At 40.8% G+C, this 21537-nt stretch overlaps 1 protein-coding gene across 5 annotated transcripts in view; it reads left to right on the plus strand.

Moving 5' to 3' along the window:
• The window catches only part of shroom3 (shroom family member 3), a 76830-nt gene that overhangs the window by 5596 nt on the left and 49697 nt on the right, over positions 1-21537 (plus strand). Inside the window, exon 2 of one of the 5 annotated variants that reach the window (XM_085278907.1) lies at positions 1741-1895. In XM_085278907.1, coding sequence (XP_085135033.1) covers positions 1741-1895 — 155 coding nt within the window. Of the gene's footprint in view, positions 1-1740; positions 1896-1944; positions 2056-6045; positions 6146-21537 lie in introns of those variants that run through there. The other 4 variants (XM_085278910.1, XM_085278908.1, XM_085278912.1 and 1 more) reach the window with 4 other exon arrangements.

Genomic DNA, 21537 nt, shown 5'->3' on the forward strand with positions numbered 1-21537 from the left:
GGACCAAACTGATGAGATATGTTTTCCAAAACAACTCTGCTGAGTTTAGGCTCTAAAAAATGTCTACTGCTGCTCACTTCATGCCTGATATCCAAATGTTATAGTAAATGTTGCTGTGACATCTCTAATGCTTACTTATTACGATCTAAAACAGGAATCAACAGGACAATAAGGCATCTTATCTTATCAATAATGCATCTTTCCCATCTGGGAACTCACTAGTTACACTGCTGGTTTTAGCCTCGGGAGCAAGTGGACCGGTGCCTGTTTCCTGTTCCGTGTATCACCTAAAGTTTAGAAATGCAGCTAATAAAAATCAAAATGGTCTTCAGATGACAAGCAGGGGTTTTAAGATTACATTTAGGCAAACCCAGTTCTCTTCCTGATCACCACATGCACCGTGTACCTATAGGATAACAAAGGGAAACTTTCAGAAGCTTTCAGTACCAGAACGCTCGTCCTCTGTAACTGTGCACTACTTCTAATCAATCAGTGCACTTTGACCAGATGACGCTTGTCCAGAAATATGTTGATGAGCAGCTCAGGATTTGATTGAGTTTATCTTGTGCTGAACAAGATGATGTGACTTTAAGAGGAAACACACACACACACTGATAAACAGGCAGTCGTGTGCTGTGATACTGATGCACACACAGTGACAGGCTGCTAAGGGTCATCACTGTCAGCAATGATAAAGTAGCAGGGTCACACTGATATTTACAGTGTGTGTGTATGTGTGTGTGTTAGAGAAGGAGCGTGTGGGAGTGATCAGAGACATTCGAGTCACATTTGGGTTTGCTCTGATTTTGATTTGTGCTGTAATTAAAGTGAAGGTTTACTTCAGTGTGCTATGACATGAAAAATGTATTGTATGCAGCTGGTAAAATGCCAAGTTCTTCCCCTGCTTACTGCTACCCCTGTCAGGCTTTCCAAACACGTATGCAGTTTCCAGTATGCAGCACTCAGACTGAGAGGATTAAAACACTGATGCTTCATTCAGAGACTCAACCAAACTTCACTTACAAAAAGAACCTCAACAACAGCATTTCCTGTTAACACTCATCTAATCTGTTTTTGTGTCATTAGTGCTGATTCCCTTCTAAATATAAGTACTTTATTATTTTAGACTAGTTTAGGATCATTTTAGAATATTTCCGTCTTAAGGAAATAAAAGCAAAACAAATGAAATAGGAATAAAAACTGATTAGAAATGACAAAACTATGAGAACTCTGACGTCTAGAGGAAGGAAACCTATGAAGAATTGAGAGACATACAGGATGTAAGGATCACAAACACCCAAGACCTCCTGCTCTTCCCTGCAGTGACCCTGTCCATAACACACACACACACACACACACACACACACACACACACACACACACACACACACACACACACACACACACACACACACACACACACACACACGGGAGCGAGTCCTGCCAGAACAATAGACGGCCTGATAGCAGCTGCCAGAGGAAGTGTAGCCCAACATGTTTCATCATTTTGTATGTTCAGCCTAACTCAGCACAGACACCAGTCGAAGTTCAAGGTCTTGGATCTTACAAACCTCTTAAACCTTGGCTCCTTTCAGCTCTCAGACCTTTCATTTGGAGGTCAGTACCAGGAGCAGCCTTGCGTAACGAGCCCCTGCCCCACAAACTCGGGTGCTAGGAACTCACACTTTGCAGCCGCATGTTTGGACTGCATTAGCTGATGTTGTGTGTTTGTTTGTACAGGTCGAGGAGGGCGGCAAGGCGGACAGTTTGGAGCAGCCTCTGCGGGTGGGCGATGAGATTGTCATCATCAACGACATTGAGCTGACCGGGTACCGTCAGGAGGCCGTCGCTCTGATAAAAGGATCGTACAAGACTCTGCATCTCACCGTCCGCAGGTACACACGCCAGTTGTTAAAGCTCAAACCAACAAAACTGAGGCAAACGGACCACAAACGTCTGTTTCTGAGACCGACTCAGAGCTTTCTGCAAGCACGCAGGGTGGATATTTCTCTTTCTAGCAACAGCCTGAAACCTGATAATCCCAGCAGGCGGTGGGTGAGTGTGTTTGGAGTGTAGCTTTACTTGCTGTAAATGTTGGTTTTATTCCAGCACTTGGTTTCAGCTGTGAGTTTTCAGTGCAGTAGTTTATTAAATTAAAGAAAATCTGGAATGAGTGACCAACAGTGTTGTACAAGGTTGGAGTGAGCGCAATCTGTTGCCCACGTCTAGACTTTTACCCTAAATAATTAATTATTATCTATGATAATAACAGTTCAGACAAGCACAGACTGGCTGGGGATTTGACTCAGTTGACTGTGTGTTATTAAAGGCTGTCACCATGTCAGCGATTAATAGAATTCACTTTAATGATATTACTGGATGTCCGGTATAGATGTTTTGGGAGTAACAGCTGAGTCCAGCGTGCCCAGCACACAGTTTGATTTGGGGATAGGATTTTAGCCCAAAGTGCAGCCTGTGTTCTAGGAGCCGTCATTCATGTCGTGCTGATTATTTATTATGTTGTATTATGTTGTATTATGTTGTATTACACTTACAGTGAGGTTCATAAGTTATTGGCCAAGGACACATTTTGTCATTTTGCTTCCATACACCTCCAGAGTGCAAACTTCAGGAAGCTTAATTACAACATTCTTATACTCAAACCAAAATGAGGATGAAAGACTCACCTAACTACCAAACCAAGGGCCAAACAAAAGGGCAAAATAGCACGTGAGCGCACACCTTAAATAGCTCTCATAGGTGTGGTTATTTTTATGGGCAATGTATAAAAGTTGCCCCATTTTCTCAACACGAGGGTCTGCAAGCTCATTCAAATATCAAGCACAAAAATAAGACATGCTTGTTTTCTTTGACGTTAAATATTGACATATTTAGCAGTAAACTGCATGTTATAATTATGTTGACCGCTAAGGTTTATTCTGTTTATTCTATTTGTTCTTATTTGGGAAACAAATGTCATCATTTCATGTTTTTGACATGCCAAATGAAGATAAATCGATTCAACCACATTTAAATATGGTTGGGGTATTTTGCACCTCCAGAAATATGCAACAGAGTCAGTTGCAAAAGGTTCCCTTCTCTCACAGGCAATCCTGTCACTGGGTTCTCTTTTTAAATACCTGACAGTACTTTTTTTTTTATGCCTGAATCCAGTTTGGGCTGGTGCAACACATCTGGCTCCAAATCTGAGCTGAACCTGAGGCTCAGCGTACTCCCGTTGTTGTGATACCTGTATGACCGTAAAGTAGGGAAAATATATAGAAATTTGTTTTTGGATTACTTCTAGAGCTCTAGATTTTTAGATCATAAAGATATGACATAAACATTTAATGAAAAGGAGAAGCAGTGTACTGAGCAGATGTGGGAAAACAGAAGTCTTGTTGAAATTGCAGTTTGTTTTCTTAAGGAGTCTTGTTTCAAATATGTATCAGAGTGACGCATTTGAAGCTATGACAGTACTGGAGTGGTTAAACTAGCCTGTTCCTGGGTCCTGTAGGTGAAGCTTCTACAATCTCCTGAAGGCATCAAACACTTCTTCACATCCGGTTAAAGGTTCATCAGACCAGGATCACATGCTGATTAGACCCATTTATGACCTCTGACATGCCCGGGTGCCAACTTCAGCACTCATTGTGTGATTAGCGCTGATGTTCAGACTTTGTCCAGCGTTTTAAAGCTAAGTCGGTTTTGAGGTTAGGCTGTATTAAAACATAAGACTGCTAAGAAGCAAACAACAATCACCCATTTAATCGTAAAATAAGGAGCAGGAGACCTCAGCAGAGGGCGTGTCGTGCCACCCAGCATCAGTGTTGAGGTTGATGCACTGCCAGGTATGTGTTTGGGTTTGGGGTGTGACTGTGAGCGAGGCCACTGTCGCTACTGCAACTTCTGTTTACTGGAAGACGCGTGAGACGCCAAACACAATGCAGGACTTTAGACTTTAGACACACACACACACACACACTCTGTGGGACAGGTGTAAAGACACACACACAGGACTGTGGAAGGCGTGGTGACAAGGGAAGGCTGTGTGTGTGTTTTGGTCTGATTTTCTTCCTGTTTGGATCTGAAACTGTAAAAGTTGGACACTGCACAGGTTCAACATTTCATTTCTAGTCCTTATTCGATTCTGTTCTGCTCTACTCTATTGTGATGGGGCTGTACGGAGGCAAACTAGAAGGTTTGAACATTGGACCCTGGTTTGCATGTTGATGTGCAGTCAGCGTTTTGTTTTTTTTAGATGCTTTTTAGTGTCATGGATCAGCCCAGCAATCCATTTGATACCACAGACACAATTTGTCACGTTTTTTTCACGAGCACAGCTCTGAAAGTGCTCTGCTTTGGCACGAAGCATATTCATGTTTGCAGCTTGTATTTTGTCCACAGAAAGCAAGAAAGTGTAAAACAAGTTTTGACTGTTCTACTTTTACCCAGACTATGATCTGTTCCAAACCAAACCAAAGTCATTCTTACGAATCAATGGACTTCAGTGACTTTAAGCAACTATAGGCAACCCTTCCCACACTGGGAATGCTAAATCAGCAGGCCCAAAAAGGTTTTTCTTAACTTTAATGCAACAGGAGCTACCGATGAGACTGGTGATTGACACATGACAGGGTACTAAATACATTAGAGGGTTATCTAGGCAGCCGCAGCAACCAAACAGAGCCAAACTTGGGTCTCTGATATGACCCCTCCACCATCACTCCCTTCAACCTTTATATGTGGACACAAATCAGTACATCTGAGCTCAAACAGAAGAAAAATGTCATCCAGAGATGCAAAAAAGTCATGCCCAGAAACACAAATCAAAAATAGATAAAAGGCTGGGACTGTGCGTTTACGTCAGATGGACCCACCTGAGTCTTGGCTGTTCTGGCTATAGGCCTGAGAAGTGTTAAAGTTCGCTGGTTCTGCAGGTGTCAGGAGTTTTAGTCTAATAATGTAATAAAGTCTGAAGGAGCTGTATCATTTTAGAACTTTTCTGTCTTATGGGAGTCTCTGTTTTGAAGCCTCAACATTATCACCACAAAATGGTGGTTATCATCTAACTACTGGGAAGTTTAGTTAGCAAGCTGGCAAAACAGACACATAGCTGCTAACGGTGTTATATGACACAAAGCTATAATATTTTTCATATAATTGCATTAAAACACAGTCCAGAAATCCAGTCCAGTTACTTGGATTACTGTGATGCCAACCAGTTTTGAATCCTCAACACCGGCCTTCTGGCTGCTGCCAGGTTTCTGGAACCATTAGTGACCATATTTAGAGACAAGGGATTGAATGATAATCCCATAAAAAATGGTCTAGCACCTTAAACTTTACTGAAAAACCTACTAAAGTGATTTTCATCAGAGCAGGTGAAGCCTACCTTGAGTCAGCCTCAAGTGGACATTAGAGGAACTGCAGATTTTGGACACGTTTTTCGGGGGAGGGGGGGGGGGGTTGGTACTTTTCACCTTTACCTTTTGCCATGACTTGTGTAGGTTTCTTTCTTTGTGTTACTTCCCGTAATGTTGATCCAAGGAAAGAAAAGTTTGAATGTGTATTCTTTCTCAGCCTAACACTAGGATTAGGGTTTGTCTTGTTTTGGGAGAAGCATTCATCACCTCCTCCTGCAGCTCCTCCATCGTCTCCAGCTGCAAAGCAACAGCCTCTCGGTGGGGTAATAAAGATTTATTGAGCTGAACTGATGGTTATTACCGCAGAAGACCAAAGTCTCTGTTTGTGTGTATGCGTGTCCTTTATCCGGAAGGCATTATAAAACTATGTGTGTGACTTTAGCGGGTATTAGCTGCTTTTATTGTTGGTATTGTGTGTGTGTGTCCTCCATCCTTGGTGTCAGTCAGACAAAAGGCGCATGATGTCGACACCAAACGCACCTTCTTTGTCTCTCCTTACGACTTTCTCTCCTCCATACCTGACTGTGCTCGATCTGATTGGTGCCTTCAGGTGAGCCCTGATTGGCTTGGAGACACAAAAGCAAAGAGAGACACACACGCAAACACACACTCAGAAGCACAGACATTCAGAGGGAATCATGCCATTAGTGTACTCACAACAAGCTGAAAACAAAGCAGAAGAATTTCAGAGGAGCTGCCCATCAGAGCTGTAAGTGTATGTAAGTGTGTTTTCTATAAGTAGTGAGAACAAATGAAGCAGACTTTAAGTTAAATTTGTATTTAAGTAAAGATGGCTGATGTCATTTCAAACTTTAGAGTTTCAATGTGACTATTGTGATATAAAGCCAGCATATGAGGGTTTAATTTAAATCCATGTAGTTTAACTCCTTAGTTATAGTGTCATGTTCTCCAAGCTTTGGGGAACATGATTAGACAACACTTAATTGTTTTTCAGTCTGACAGGCTTCAGTAGGTAACGCCCATTCCAGATTATTGTACTTGGAAACTTGAAAAGCCTTTAAATGCCTGGAGGGTGTTTGTTTTCAGTGGAATGTTTTTTGGCTCTGGGAGATTTCTCAGATTAAAGGTACTTTCTTGTACATTGTTGTGTTTAAAAATAGTTTAAAACCTGCTGATACTAACTAAAGCAATCGAAAGCTACCTATGCAAAATATGTTTGTTGTATCGAAGAGATAACCCCTGAAGTCAAAGCAGGGCTGTACTGCACATTAGTGCAATACCAATTTGAACCACAAGATGGTGCAGCGAGTCAAATGGGTGGGGCTAAAAAGAGATAATGAATGTTAAACAGCAGCAAACATCCATAGACATCTTGCTAGTAAAATGTTGCCCCTAGTGGTGAAAGTTGTAGTTAAATTATTAGAGAGTACCTGGAATCCAGATGTGGGTAATACGGGCAAGTAAAGAATCGTGAGTAGAGATCTTTGAGAAAAATCTTTTTGTCATGATGTGAAGTGTCTGTTCGGTTATTTCCTGTTTTATTTTCTATTCATTGGTTCTTCACTTGGTAGTTTTCTTGGGACAGCCTCACCTGTGTTGTATTTGTCAGTTCCTGTTTTATGTTCTTTTTTTGTTCACACGTAGGCCTTCGTGAGGCCTAGAGACTCGTTGGCAACCACTCATCAATAGGGAAAACTATTTAGCAACAGTTAGCAAGTGGTTGCCAGAGGTAATTGCTATGAAATCAGTTGCTGAGGCCTCATTTATGCAGGCTTTGAGACCAGTTGGTGACCTCTGGAAGAATTTCCTGACTGCTTGGTGACAATTGCTTTGGTTGCTAGCAAGTTGCCATGGTTGACACTAGTAGCACTTGGGACTTGTCTCCAAATATTCTTTTTGCTTTATCGTTTTGTTTTTTGTCTTGGTTCATGCAGATAGTGACATTCGATTATGTGAACATTACCAACAACCAACTGGAGTGTTTGTCTCTCTGGTCTCTCAGTCAGTGCGATGTATTCTCTGTTTCTTCCTGAGCTGTGTGAACTGTTGCATACATGCAACAGTTTATTCAACAGCTTTTCTTCTTGTAAATTTCCACAAACAGTAGATGAGAGATAATGTTAGAAGGAATCTAGTGGTAGTTTTGCAGAAGATCCACAGTCTTTCCAAAAGCTTAACTTCTATGTCTAAAAACTTACGGATTATTGTTAAGGTCATTGGTTGCTGACTCAGAACTCTGGATTCTCTTAAATTACGCATATAGAAGTATAACCTGCAGGGATATAAGTCAAAGTCATCGATTTTTAAGCATTTTTCTGTCACATTTTACTGGTGATTACAGATTTGGGGGAGTTGACTCTCTCCTTATTCATCAAAATATTCATTTTGGTGTCAGAATCACTGTCTAGAGTGGCAGGAATTGCTTCTAAATGGGATCACTTGCATATATGCTGATGTTATTAACTGAATCTTTGACCATGCCTAATATGAACAGCCATCAATGCAACAGTATAGATATACATGAAAGAAAAAAGGGCTAATCTTAACAGGTTTGTTTGAATATACCAGTGAAATGGTGCATTGTGGTGACTGGGCTGTTTTTGTTAAGATTTGTTTTCTACAGTTTCGTTTACACGTGAGGGTCCTCCTCTATGTTGGGCCCCTGGATGCAAACTGATGTAGATCAGACTGAATGCGAGCTGGGTCCAGGCCGTACGAAACTGCCACATGTAGCGCTTCTCAGAGGGAGGTACTTCAAGTATTTCTCAGCAAACAACAGATGGGTCTAGTGACATCACAGAGTCTTGTCATCACCACTGGGTTGCTGGGAAACGAACTGCACCAATGTGCTGAGCGGGTGAATATGTTGGTGTTTGTCGAGACATAGTGCCAGCGTGTACCTCTAGTAGACTCTATTTAAAAAATGGACGTTTGGCTGAATACGTGACAATTTGTCTGTTAATTAAGTTGATTTTCTTAACGTCCCCCTAATTCCAGTCTTTATGCTGAGCTCGCTTGACTCCTATTGTGTATTTGACACATAGACACTGTAAAAATTCTTAGCCTTGTGTCATTTTTGTCATTTTCCTTTATAGTTTTGTGTAGAAAAGGAGCTAGTTTAGCTTCCCAGGAAGTTTAATGTCTCCACACATTAAACCCAGAGGAGCTTGTTCTGCTCTTGGATTGAGTTTGGATTGGACAAGCAACTTTGGGTTGTGGGTTGTGAAGGTTGTGACACTGGCCACTCAAAGGTTTTTTCTTAATGAACTTCCTTATTGTGCGTGTGCGTGTGCATCCACAGTGGAGCATGTGTGTAGCGAGTGTGTAGATCTTTTTTGTTCTTCTTTTAATTGATACCTGACACTTGCTTTCCTCATGAGTAAGGTAATATTATCGGGGCTTACCCCTGCTGTGTGTGTTTATGTGTGTGTGTTACCTGTATTACCTTTACTACTACTCCCCTTACGTCTTGCAGCTGCTGTACCTGCGTTTTGTCTTCTAATCTCCAGTAAGCAGCGGCGTGCACTTAAGCAGTGTTACATTACACATGAGGAAAAGCTTTTATTTCCCCTTAGGCAAAAAACAAAAAAAACCACAGAGTGCAGAGGCGCTTGCTGGGTGAAGTGCATCGATCATGTTCAGGGCTTTTTCAGAAAGGGGGAAAAAAACTCTAGTCACTGTTTAGTTGCATTCCTGCTGGATGCTACAATGTCAAGGCCACTGCAGGTGTGTCTTTTTCTATGGCTGCTTTTCCTAAAATAATCTTTACTCTGTGGAAAATTCAGGAAAATGCCAAATCTGTGCTTCTCCAACAGGATTAATAATCTACAGCCTAGTAGCAGCTCTGTGATGATTTTTTTTTCTTGGCATAAAGTTGAGCATATTTTCCATCATTGTCTGCCAGAAAACATCAGAGAAACACAGACTTAATAGATTGGAGTACTTTTAAAGGAACTGATTACATAGCTGATATTTTAAATTACAGTTAAAGCTAAATATAACAAACTGCAATGTCCTTAAAGTCTCTTTTATAAGATAACTAACATAGATAGATAGATAGATAGATAGATAGATAGATAGATAGATAGATATGAATGAAGTTGTTCTCTGCATTGGCCAGAGGAAGAATCATGATCACTCATGATTTTTCCTTTTGCTGCAGTGTTAATGATGAAGCCGTCCTTAGCATTAACATGCATGGTTACTCTTGTTAGACAGTTGGGTACTCTTGGACAACGACCCAGCAGTGCTGTGTCTGTCCTGAGCCGCCTTTACTGTCCGTCCTGTTGCTTTAATGTCTGCAACGTCTTTGTGACTCCAGGTACTTTGTGGTCGTCTCCTTTGTTATTTCTCCTTGTGGGTTCCAGGTCAGAGCCTGTATTGTAATGTTGGTTGTTGGCTTTCTCGTGGTATAACTGAGCTGCCCCCATCTCCTTCTCAAGATCTGCTGCCACAACTTAATGCTGCTTATTATTAAGGCCAGATTTGTAAGGCCAGACCTTACATATACTGCCTGGGCCTTGCTGATTCGGCATCTGTCCCACCTGCTTGTCTCACGCTGCCAGTCTACATGAAGGGCTTTAGTTTAGTGTATTTTAACCCAACCACAGTTTTTTGGTTCATAGCCTTAGACCGTCAGGCCTGTCTTTCTGAGGTTTAGACTTCACGGCTGATTTACCTCTGCGGTAAGTCTTTGTAGAGCCTGCGATGTGACCCTTGTAAGTGGTCAACACTGTTGCCAGCATTCATGCTAGTTGATGGTGTTAATTACCTTGTGGTTGTGTCGTAGTGTTTTGTACACATTGGCAGCCACGACAGAAACAATAAAAACCTGGAACTTTTCCCCCCGCTGGGTCCCCGCTTTTTGTTGTGGCCTTTTGCTTTATTCTTTTCTTCTTTTGTCTATTAAGCTTTTCCACTTTTTGTACATGTCTTCACATCCAATAGTTTCTGCAGTTTCCTGTGGACTCAAATTGTGGTCATAAATATTCTGTACTCGTAAATCAAATGCGTAGTTGTGAACTGAGTTTTGTAACCTTGTAAACCAGAAATCTGAAAATTTTATGTTTGTGCATCTATCGATGAAAGTTTGTGTGTTTGTAAAAAATATTTACACAAGTTACAATTTATTTATTTTTTGTTAAGTTCTGGTTACAGATACAAAGCGAAAAACTCTTTGTAAAACTATGCGCTCAAGTTCCCTCGCTTGTGTGTGAGTTTCAACTTGCAAGAACGAATTTGACCAGATTTTTCTTCCTTTCAGCTGATTGGTCAATGTCATGTCAATCACAAGTGTAACAATCCAATCTGAGAACAGATGCGTTTGGCTGTCGGAGGGGCGTTTTACTGAGCTTCAGGACCTGGAAGGGTAAATGCCCTTTCACGTGCCAGCGTTTTCCTTCATCACCACACAGGAAAACAGTCTGTGCGTGTCTGAGTTCGGTGATTTTCTTTGTCACAGGCTTACGTGCTTATACAGGGACCTCCAGAGCCTTTTCAACAGATCTGTGGACATCAGGGGGACAGCAGTGTTGTGGAAATGAAACACTCTTCACTAGTCGGGATAGTTATAAAGCTTTCTTCGTTCTGAATGAGTGATACGTGATATGTTTTTATTGAACATTTGAACAAAATTCAACACAAACTCTTGTAGAGGATATAAAGCCAGAGATGTACATCTTTTGAAACGACAAGAAGCAGGCGCATCTAGTACACACAGAGGTGCCGCAAAATAATGACAGAGCTCTGCGGCCAGCGCAACTAATTTTGCATCCTTCGCTCTGAGTTAGCGGTGAGCGCAGCGCATGCCGCGTCCGTTGTGAAAGGGCCTTTATGCTGCACAGCAGAATCCATTCGGGGGGATAACATGGTGCTCGATTCTCAGTCCTGATACTATCAGAGCTGATTCAGTGTTATCAGTGACAGCACCGGTGTGGATGAGTGTGTATTTTCTGTATGCGTTTGTTCTGGCAGTGTCTTCCTTGGTGCATACGCTGCAGTTGGTCGGTGCTTTGTTGAGCAGGTTTGGCCACAGTCTCTTCCTGTTGTTCTCTGTAATATTTGCATGTGCTTTGTTTCGTGCTGATTGAGTCTCTTAGACTGAATTCAAAACCGATGGAGAAAAACAAAATCCTGCTCTTCTGGGAGGGACATAAACCAGAACACGAGATAATAAAATCTGCAACAGCCTTTTGCTTGTTGTGTTTTTAATAGAGATGGCACAATACCACTTTTTTATGTCCGATACCGATATCATAAATTTGGATATCTGCCGATACCGATATGAATCCGATATAGTGTATTTTTTAATCAATAAAACAGTTTTTTTAATATCTTGCTGCTTTTTGTATAAGTTTATACTCAAGTAAAAAAAAAACAACACTAAACCTATTCTGTTATACCTACATGCAAAAAATACACTGCACCCAAAATATTTCATAGTTCAGCAATACTGATCAATCTAATAAACTTAAACCTACTTCATCCTTCCTATTCTGGTATTTTAAAGAGAACTTAGCAGAAATATTAAGCAACCTAACTAATAGGGTTCTAAAGCTCCCAGCAAAAAAATAATAATTAGGGAACCACCCACCCTCCTCCTCATGATGCTTAATTGACGTAATCAACTATAATTTGATGCAGTGTGGGGGAAAAAATACACAGAAATCAATTATTTTTCAAGAATAATTAAATGGATTCAACATCGTTCTTCAGCAAAATTGCAGATTGAAATGGTATCTTTCCAAAGGAAAAAGTACTATAGCTTACTAGGGTATATTGGACTTAATAGTTACTATATACAGTAATAGACTTCTATACATGTTACATCAGATTAAAACTTTGGGTGTAAGATTCAGATAATTGTTTATTAAAAGCTAGACATTTAAAATGACAATAAGAAAGAAAAGTATGTCTTTGTGCCCCCTTTTCCCTGTTCATGCCCTATCGGCCCCCCTGGCTAAACTTTGCTAGATCCGCCCCTGCACAGTTACCAGCCGTCAGCTACCTAGAAAAGGATCCTGGTGTAGAAAGTAATAATAAATAAATTCTAACAACAGCTTATCAAGGTTAAACGTGCTGCTGTCGTTCAGCCGCTGGTTTCTTCTTTCTGGCGCGAAGTGGGCGATAAACAAACAAGAGAGACAGACTCGCGACAGAAAAGCCGATTAGCTGATCATTGATCAGTTTCATGATTGAAGTAACAGCAGGAGAGGGAGGGAGAGAGAAGAGGCAGTCGCTCCATATATCGGTTGTTAAGCTTAACGCTGGAATGCTTTACAAACATTCAGAGATGAACTTACACACTTGCTTTACTTCTCTCTGGGATAACTTCCTCGGAGATGAAATGCCGGGTTGCTAGCGAGGCTACAAATACACACAGCCGCTCTATCACGTGACCCGTACTGCTGCGATCTGCTATGGTTATGAGCAGAGTTACGCCATGTCGCAAGTTTTGTGAGGTGCTTTTTTGATATTTAATGGATTGGATTACATTTTTTTTATTTTTCTCCGATATCCGATCCAGTAATTTACGTCCAGTAATTTATGTCAGTACCTCTAGTTTTTAATAGCGTTTATTTGTCCTGCATGTCTTTATTGTCACTTCACACGGAGGGATGAAAGGGCTGGTTTTATGAGAGCAGAGAAAGTGTATGTAGGGAGGAGATCGGGGTGGAGTGATGGTTCCTAACTTACTTTTTTTTTTTCTTACATTGACAACAGAGCTCCCCTGAATTTAACAAACACTGATGATTGTCTAAATCAAAACTTTTGTTTGATTTTAAATAATTTTGTCCGTAGTAGTTCTAGCATATATGATATTATTTTTCACTGAAATGATAGCAGCAGAGGCGTGTTTAAAGGGGGGTTTAGGGTGTTCCTGCATCCAGGTTTTTATAACGTGAAATATTGTAATAATATTCTACATTTTTAACACATTTGTAAATTTAAGTTAAAAAAAATCTGCCTCATATGCCTCCCATTGGTTTCGTCCATTGCCTGCCTCCCCGCAACTCCTCAACACCTCATTTAAAAAGCTGCGCCCATGCTCCCGCTCATAGATCATACCATTCTTTCTGTGGTACAATGATTAATGTTTATTTCACACTTTTAAGGTTTGAGGTTCAGACCTGCTGGAGTTTGCATGTCCTCCCTTTTCTTTTCCTGCATGTGTTTTTCCGACTTCCTCCCACAGTCCAGACACATCAGTTAGCTCTTGATTCTATAATGTCCAGCTCAAAAGGTTAAACTGTATAAAATAATAGATAAATGAGACAGGGGTTAAAATCTGAGAGCAATAGATAAATTCCAGTCCATTTTCATTATTCCAATTCATTTTGAGCAAATTTTGAGTACATTTTCAGAACACTGCCCAGTTAAAACCGGGATGCCTATCCAGTCTTTAAGTCTGATGTCATTAGCTGTTTCCAGGTCCAAACACCGCTTCAGGTCCCAAAGTCAAATGAACACTGCAGCATCACTGAGAGTTACAAACTGTCTAAATTCTTTCATCTTTAATAAAATGATCAGTGTGGCTGCTCTACCAGGTGTAACAATTAAGTTTAACATCCAGGCATCCATGAAAACAGAATGTATTAAATTTAGCGGAGTTAGAAGTTAGCTCACTAGTTTTCGCCTAAACATGATATAGCATGACTGAGAGATTTCTGAAAGATTCAAACGTACAGCTCTGCTATCACTTCCAACATAAATTAAGACAGAAAACTAAACAGAAATGACGTTTGTAGGGTTACTGAAGTTGGGCTAGCTGATATATAATGATGTGCTACGCAATCGCTAGCTACACAGCTATGTTAGCATAACATAAACAGTGAAGCTGGAGGACTAAACGCTAACTTTTTTCCACTCGATAAAAGTTAGCGTGAAGGTTCCTGATGGTTAGGGACAAATGTAATCGCATGGCAGGATGCTGTAAAAGGACCAAACTTCAGTCAGGAGAACAACTGAGATAATCCATCCACAATGTGAGGTTAGTCATTAATTTACTGCTGCATGGGCTGGGCTGTAGTTACATCGTAAGGTTTTAAAAACTGAGCTGATCACTGCCTTTTTTAGGGACTTGTTCAAATTAAATAGAACAAAATACAAAGCATTAAACATGTTAAAAATACAACACCCTTAATAAAGGCAGAGTAGTTTGGACCCGGAAGCAGAGTTCATATGTCATCGCTTAAAGACCGGATTATTGCAATCATGTTTATTTCTGCTGTGAAGCTGGACATTTAAACGTGGGAGTCTATGGGATTGGCTCATATTTAGAGGCAGCCTCAAGTGGCTATTAGAGGAACTGCAGTCCTTTAATATAATGTGTACATTCACCCAGAAAATTGGCACATTAACCAGTAGCCCCACTGCTGAGTCGTCATCCAGCTCAGTCACTCTCAGTGTAAGACCAAAGCTCTGATATTAAAGATTAAAACATGTAAATATTCAGATTTAGGTTTTTAGGTGCTCTGACCTCTGGGTAAATGATGATAAACTGTTTTTCTTTCAGGTTTCTTGATCACTGCAGTTACAAAGTAAATAAAATCAGATGGACTGAATTTGAAACTTGATGACAAAAGGAGGCCAAGAGGAATTTGAAAACATTCGATCATAGTTGCGTAGCTGTCTGTAGGCGTCCCCTCCGCCTCTTTTCTCCCAGTCCCTCTCTCTCTTTGTCTTCATCCATTCATCTCTGCTGACTCTCTGTCTTTGTGCTCTTTTGTTGTCAGTTGACGTAATCGAGCTGAATGAATGTTTGAGTTTCTCTGCTCAAAAAAAGACGAGGAGGAAGTCATTACAGGGATGAACCGCCTCAATAGAGTTTCCCAGGCAACCCGTGCGTGTGTGTGTGTGTGTGTGTGTGTGTGTGTGTGTGTGTGTGTGTGTGTGTGTGTGTGTGTGTGTGTGTGTGTGTGTGCACAGTGACTTTGTGGGGACCCATATGGACACTTTTAACAACACAAAAAAATCACTCTGAGTTCACACAAAACCCAGTTTGGTTCCGTTACAATATTTTTTTAAAAGGTCTCCAAAGACATTTGTTAACTCTTTGAAGGAAATCCCAACTATTTTGAGTTACAGCCCTTATTATGATGTAAATGCACAATATTTTCACTTTTTTATAAAATCTGAATCTTTTCACACATATTTTGATCTAGAAAGAGTGTAATTAGCTCAATAGCGTAAATTCCAGGGCTATTATTATTATTTCTATTGGCCTGGAGTTTGCAAAGAATAAATAAGATAGCACAATGAGCCTTGTTTTGTTAAACAGGAAACAAGTAACATGATTCTATTTGATTTAAAGTACTGATGTTCATTTTAACTTAGCTATAAATGTCAAAACATTAAAATGTCAAATTAAAATTTACCCAGCAAGTAAAATTTCTGTTTCAAATGCATAAAAACCCCTCCACTGAGTATTTTTACTCAATAAATCAGTAACTTTAGTTCATGTAATGGAGTGAATGTAACCTCTCACATCTCACCCTTCTCTACACGTGCATGCAACCATATCATGTGACAAAATTCCACACGCAGGTCACATGACACTAAACTGTCTCCATGGCAGCTTGGTAAAACATTTCTGCTGAGGAAGGTTTCAAAATAAAAGCTTCAGAAACAGATAAGTTGGACATAAGGCAAGTTTAACTTAGTGATGATTTACTTACTTAACATTTTCTTGTGTATCTCTGTGTGCTTTAACACCACTGTTTGTAACCCAGAAACAGCAGAGATCCTTACCTGATCTTCACCTGCTGGATGAGTCATTTTTACCTCTAATGATTGAAGTGTGACATAAAACCAGTTTGTGGACTGATTGTTTCCTCTCCTGTGAATGATTTCAAAATATATTTCCTCCACTTCAGTCATATTCAGACAGATTTGGTACTTTTTTGAGAAATGTTATCAGACCATCTCCAATTTCAAATAAAACTACTGTTTATGGTGTTTTTTATTGATTTTTTCATCTTTATTTGTGACTCACACTGCTATTGAACTTGATGAACTCAGGTGAGGTCAGGGCCAAAACGCTGTTTGTGTGTGTGTGTGTGTGTGTGTGTGTGTGTGTGTGATGAGATGGAAAGTGGAATGTGACAACGCAGTCCCTCCTGTTCTGGTGATTTCTGGGTGTTTGTGGCTGCCTTGCATTCCTCTGACCAGCCCAACAGGTTTTATTTTAATGGGCCTTTATCTATGTGTGTGTGTGTGTGTGTGTGTGTGTGTGTATGTGTGAGTGTGTGTGTGTTTCTGATAATGCAGTGGTGGAATGTCCGCAGTTCATAGTGTAACCCTGGGTGTGTTGTGTTTTGTGCTCTCTCTCTGTTTTTAAAGGGGTTGTAGATATAAATGGCTCTGCTGGGTGGAGGAACGATGGAGAACTGCCTTTGATTTGATTTTCAATCAGAATACACTGCTCAGAATAAGGTTTTTTCACTAGCTTTCCATTTAGCAAGGGTGGTGTCACTACTGGTAGCGTGACCCTGGACCCTACAGAGGTTACACAGGTAGTCCAACTCCCACAGGATGGTACCTCAACGTGTGCTATTGCTAGAAGGTTTGCCATGTCTCCCAGCACAGTTTTAATCAAATCATTTGCCCCCATCTCAACTTTGAATTGAATTGAATCTTAATTTTGAACATGTTAAAAAAATACAACCACATAGAAATAAAAGAGACAAACAAATGAAGCAAAACAAATGGAAAACAAAGCAACCACAAATACAGTGGGGCAAAAAAGTATTTAGTCAGCCACCGATTGTGCAAGTTCCCCCACTTAAAATGATGACAGAGGTCAGTAATTTGCACCAGAGGTACACTTCAACTGTGAGAGACAGAATGTGAAAAAAAAATCCATGAATCCACATGGTAGGATTTGTAAAGAATTTATTCGTAAATTAGGGTGGAAAATAAGTATTTGGTCACCTCAAACAAGGAAAATCTCTGGCTCTCACAGACCTGTAACGTCTTCTGTAAGAAGCTTTTCTGTCCCCCACTCGTTACCTGTATGAATGGCACCTGTTTGAACTCATCATCTGTATAAAAGACACCTGTCCACAGCCTCAAACAGTCAGACTCCAAACTCCGCCATGGCCAAGACCGAAGAGCTTTCGAAGGACACCAGGAAAAGTATTGTAGACCTGCACCAGACTGGGAAGAGTGAATCTACAATAGGCAAGCAGCTTGGTGTGAAAAAATCAACTGTGGGAGCAATCATCAGAAAATGGAAGACATACAAGACCACTGATAATCTCCCTCGATCTGGGGCTCCACGCAAGATCTCATCCCGTGGGGTCAAAATGATCATGAGAACGGTGAGCAAAGATCCCAGAACCACACGGGGGGACCTGGTGAATGACCTGCAGAGAGCTGGGACCAAAGTAACAAAGGTCACCATCAGTAACACACTACAACGGCAGGGAATCAAATCCCGCAGTGCCAGACGTGTTCCGCTGCTGAAGCCAGTGCATGTCCAGGCCCGTCTGAAGTTTGCCAGAGAGCACATGGATGATACAGAAGAGGATTGGGAGAATGTCATGTGGTCAGATGAAACCAAAGTAGAACTTTTTGGTATAAACTCAACTCGTTGTGTTTGGAGGAAGAAGAATACTGAGTTGCATCCCAAGAACACCATACCTACTGTGGAGCATGGGGGTGGAAACATCATGCTATGGGGCTGTTTTTCTGCCAAGGGGACAGGACGACTGATCCGTGTTAAGGACAGAATGAATGGGGCCATGTATCGTGAGATTTTGAGCCAAAACCTCCTTCCATCAGTGAGAACTTTGAAGATGAAACGAGGCTGGGTCTTCCAACATGACAATGATCCAAAACACACCGCCCGGGCAACAAAGGAGTGGCTCCGTAAGAAGCATTTGAAAGTCCTGGAGTGGCCTAGCCAGTCTCCAGACCTCAACCCCATAGAAAATCTGTGGCGGGAGTTGAAAGTCCGTGTTGCTCGGCGACAGCCCCAAAACGATCGTGGCTCAAGAGTTGGGAGTTCGCCTTGTAATCGGAAGGTTGCCGGTTCGAGCCCCGGCTTGGACAGTCTCGGTCGTTGTGTCCTTGGGCAAGACACTTCACACGTTGCCTACTGGTGGTGGTCAGAGGGCCCGGTGGCGCCAGTGTCCGGCAGCCTCACCTCTGTCAGTGCGCCCCAGGGTGGCTGTGGCTACAATGTAGCTTGCCATCACCAGTGTGTGAATGTGTGCGTGAATGGGTGGATGACTGGATATGTAAAGCGCTTTGGGGTCCTTAGGGACTAGTAAAGCGCTATATAAATACAGGCCATTTACCATTTACATCACTGCTCTCGAGAAGATCTGCATGGAGGAATGGGCCAAAATACCAGCTACTGTGTGTGCAAACCTGGTAAAGACCTATAGTAAACGTTTGACCTCTGTTATTGCCAACAAAGGTTATGTTACAAAGTATTGAGTTGTATTTTTGTTATTGACCAAATACTTATTTTCCACCCTGATTTACGAATAAATTCTTTACAAATCCTACCATATGGATTCATGGATTTTTTTTTTCACATTCTGTCTCTCACAGTTGAAGTGTACCTCTGGTGCAAATTACTGACCTCTGTCATCATTTTAGGTGGGGGAACTTGCACAATCGGTGGCTGACCAAATACTTTTTTGCCCCACTGTACAAAACAAACAAACAAAAAACTTTCATGTTCAAAGAGGAGCAGGGACTTATTTAATCCCACACCCTTTCCACTATTTAGTTATCAATACACTACAGAAATCAGAAATACCTCATTACAATTACATCATAAGTTACATGTCTTATTATTATTACTATTATTATTATTATTATTATTATTATTATTATTATTATTATTATAAATGTATTTATTAATATTATATATATATAAACACACATCAGCATTGTGAAAATATTGGACAAGAACACATTATCAGAGCTCTACCTCCTCCCTGTACCCAGCAAAAAACAATCCCTTGAACCTTGACTTTGACCCTAGCTTCCTCATCTGTCACACCAGCCCTCTGCATGTTCTCCTTCACTACATCCATGAATCTTCTCTCTGGTCTTTCTCTTTTCCTCCTGCCTGGCAGCTCCATATTCAACACACACTACTTACTTATTTATCCTTACTAAACGATAAATAATGTTCAGATGGGTTTTATGGTGAGGTTTCATATCTTGTGGGACAACAATAAATTAATCAAAATCTAGTTAGCATGAACTGCACACAGGCACAGATACCTCAGAGTTAATGCTGTCTAATATATACAATATTAAATGGGGATAGTTAACTAGACCTTAACAGGCTGTAAGCATCTGTATTTTTGCTGTAAATTTAGATATTTTAACATGAAAGTCTGATGATTAAAATTAAGATTTTAACCCTCTGATGCATAGTGGTCACTGGAGTGGACAGCTACTAAAACGTACATATCTCTTTAATGCATTGGTTTCTATGGTGGAACTGCATATTAGCCTCTAGAGTGTCTAGAGTGCTCTCTGCTGCCATGCTCCATTGAGGTCAGTTCAGTGTTCAGTTAGTGCAACTGCAAGTAAATTTCCTCTGAATCAAAGATGGCAGACAAACTGTCACCCCTGCCGACCACTGCTTGCATATCCTGCTAAAAGAGCCCAGCAGGTAAAAAAAAAAAAAGATGATATGCAGTAACATCTAGGGAAGGATATTATCTGTTTGGAATAAGAAATTGTTATGTCTAATATGTAGAAAACTACGATTAACCATGTGTCCAATGAAGTGGACATCATGCATTACCCACTATATTTTTTTAACATAAGTCATAAATTGTCTCACTGTTTTTTGGGACTGTTTTGGTTATAAGTAAGCGTATAATTGTTACATTTATAAGCTACTCAAATATATATATATATATATATATATATATATATATATATATATATATATATATATATATTAAAATATATATTTTTGTGCAGATCAGCTGTAGTTTGAGTTACTATAATAATTATTTTATCATATTTTGTAGACTTCAAATGCAGCAAAGAATAAGCCAGCGTAAAGAATAGTCCAGGAAATTCCATCCAGCTCCAGTGATGATGATTTCATTGATGAGTGCAGTGATGATGAGTGGCTGCCAGAGCAGAACAGAGACATAGGCGCTACGGATGATGAAGACACAGACAGTCAGGATGCAGAAAGTGAGAACGGGGCAGGATGAAGAGGAAGTTCAGCGTTATCAGGGAGCTGTGGGAGATGGGTACATGGCAGATCTAATTGATAATATAACATACAACACCAACTTGTATGCTCTACAAAAAGGGAAAGAACTGTCAGTAACAGGAGAAGAGATGCAGGTTTTTTTAGGGATCAAACTGATTATGGGGTACATTCGGTATCCTAGGGCACGAATGTACTGGTCTAGTGAGGACGGTCTTCGTCTTGGAATAATTGCAAATGCCATGTCTGTAAGCAGATATGAGCGAATCCTGAGATACCTGCACTTTGTGGATAACTTGACTTACCAGCCACCAAACACAGACAGGCTCTTCAAAATAAGACCAATCATACGTGCTCTTCAGGAGACATTCAAGGCAGCAGCAGACCCTGAGGAATTTCAGTCAGTTGATGAGCAGATAATTCCTTTCAAAGGCCTACTGTCCATCAAGCAATTCATACCAAAAAAGCCCAAACCCTGGAGAGTGAAGGTATGGGTGAGAGCAGGAACCTTAGGCTTTATGACAGGCTATATGGTTCGACAGTTCTGTCATCCACATGATCTCGTCCTGTGCTGGCCAATCCCCTGAAGATGTTGCCAACAGATGGGTCAAGAAGGAAAAAAAGATGACGATGATCCAAAAGCCCTTCTCCGTGGCCCTTTTTAATCAACACATGGGTGGGGTTGATCTTGTTGACCAATGTCTGGCAATGTACCCCCACAGACGTCGAAACAAGAGGTGGTATATACCTGTGTGCCATTGTGCCCTGGATGCTTTGCAAACTTTCGCACAGCCTAGGTGTGATGAACATAGAAGTGTTCGGAGATGCAGAGACTAAGATGTCAGTTTGTGTTTTCTTCCAGCATGCTAATAAGGGCTTGGTAATACTGTCCTGCATCGTTATAGAACTGTGTAGACTCAAAAAAATTTCTTGTTGGAGATAGTTTGCCAT

The sequence above is a fragment of the Mchenga conophoros genome, linkage group LG7 (assembly GCF_057382185.1).
Source record: "Mchenga conophoros isolate Kocher_MC1m ecotype Shallow Benthic linkage group LG7, M_conophoros_male_GT1.1, whole genome shotgun sequence".
Classification (NCBI taxonomy): domain Eukaryota; kingdom Metazoa; phylum Chordata; class Actinopteri; order Cichliformes; family Cichlidae; genus Mchenga; species Mchenga conophoros.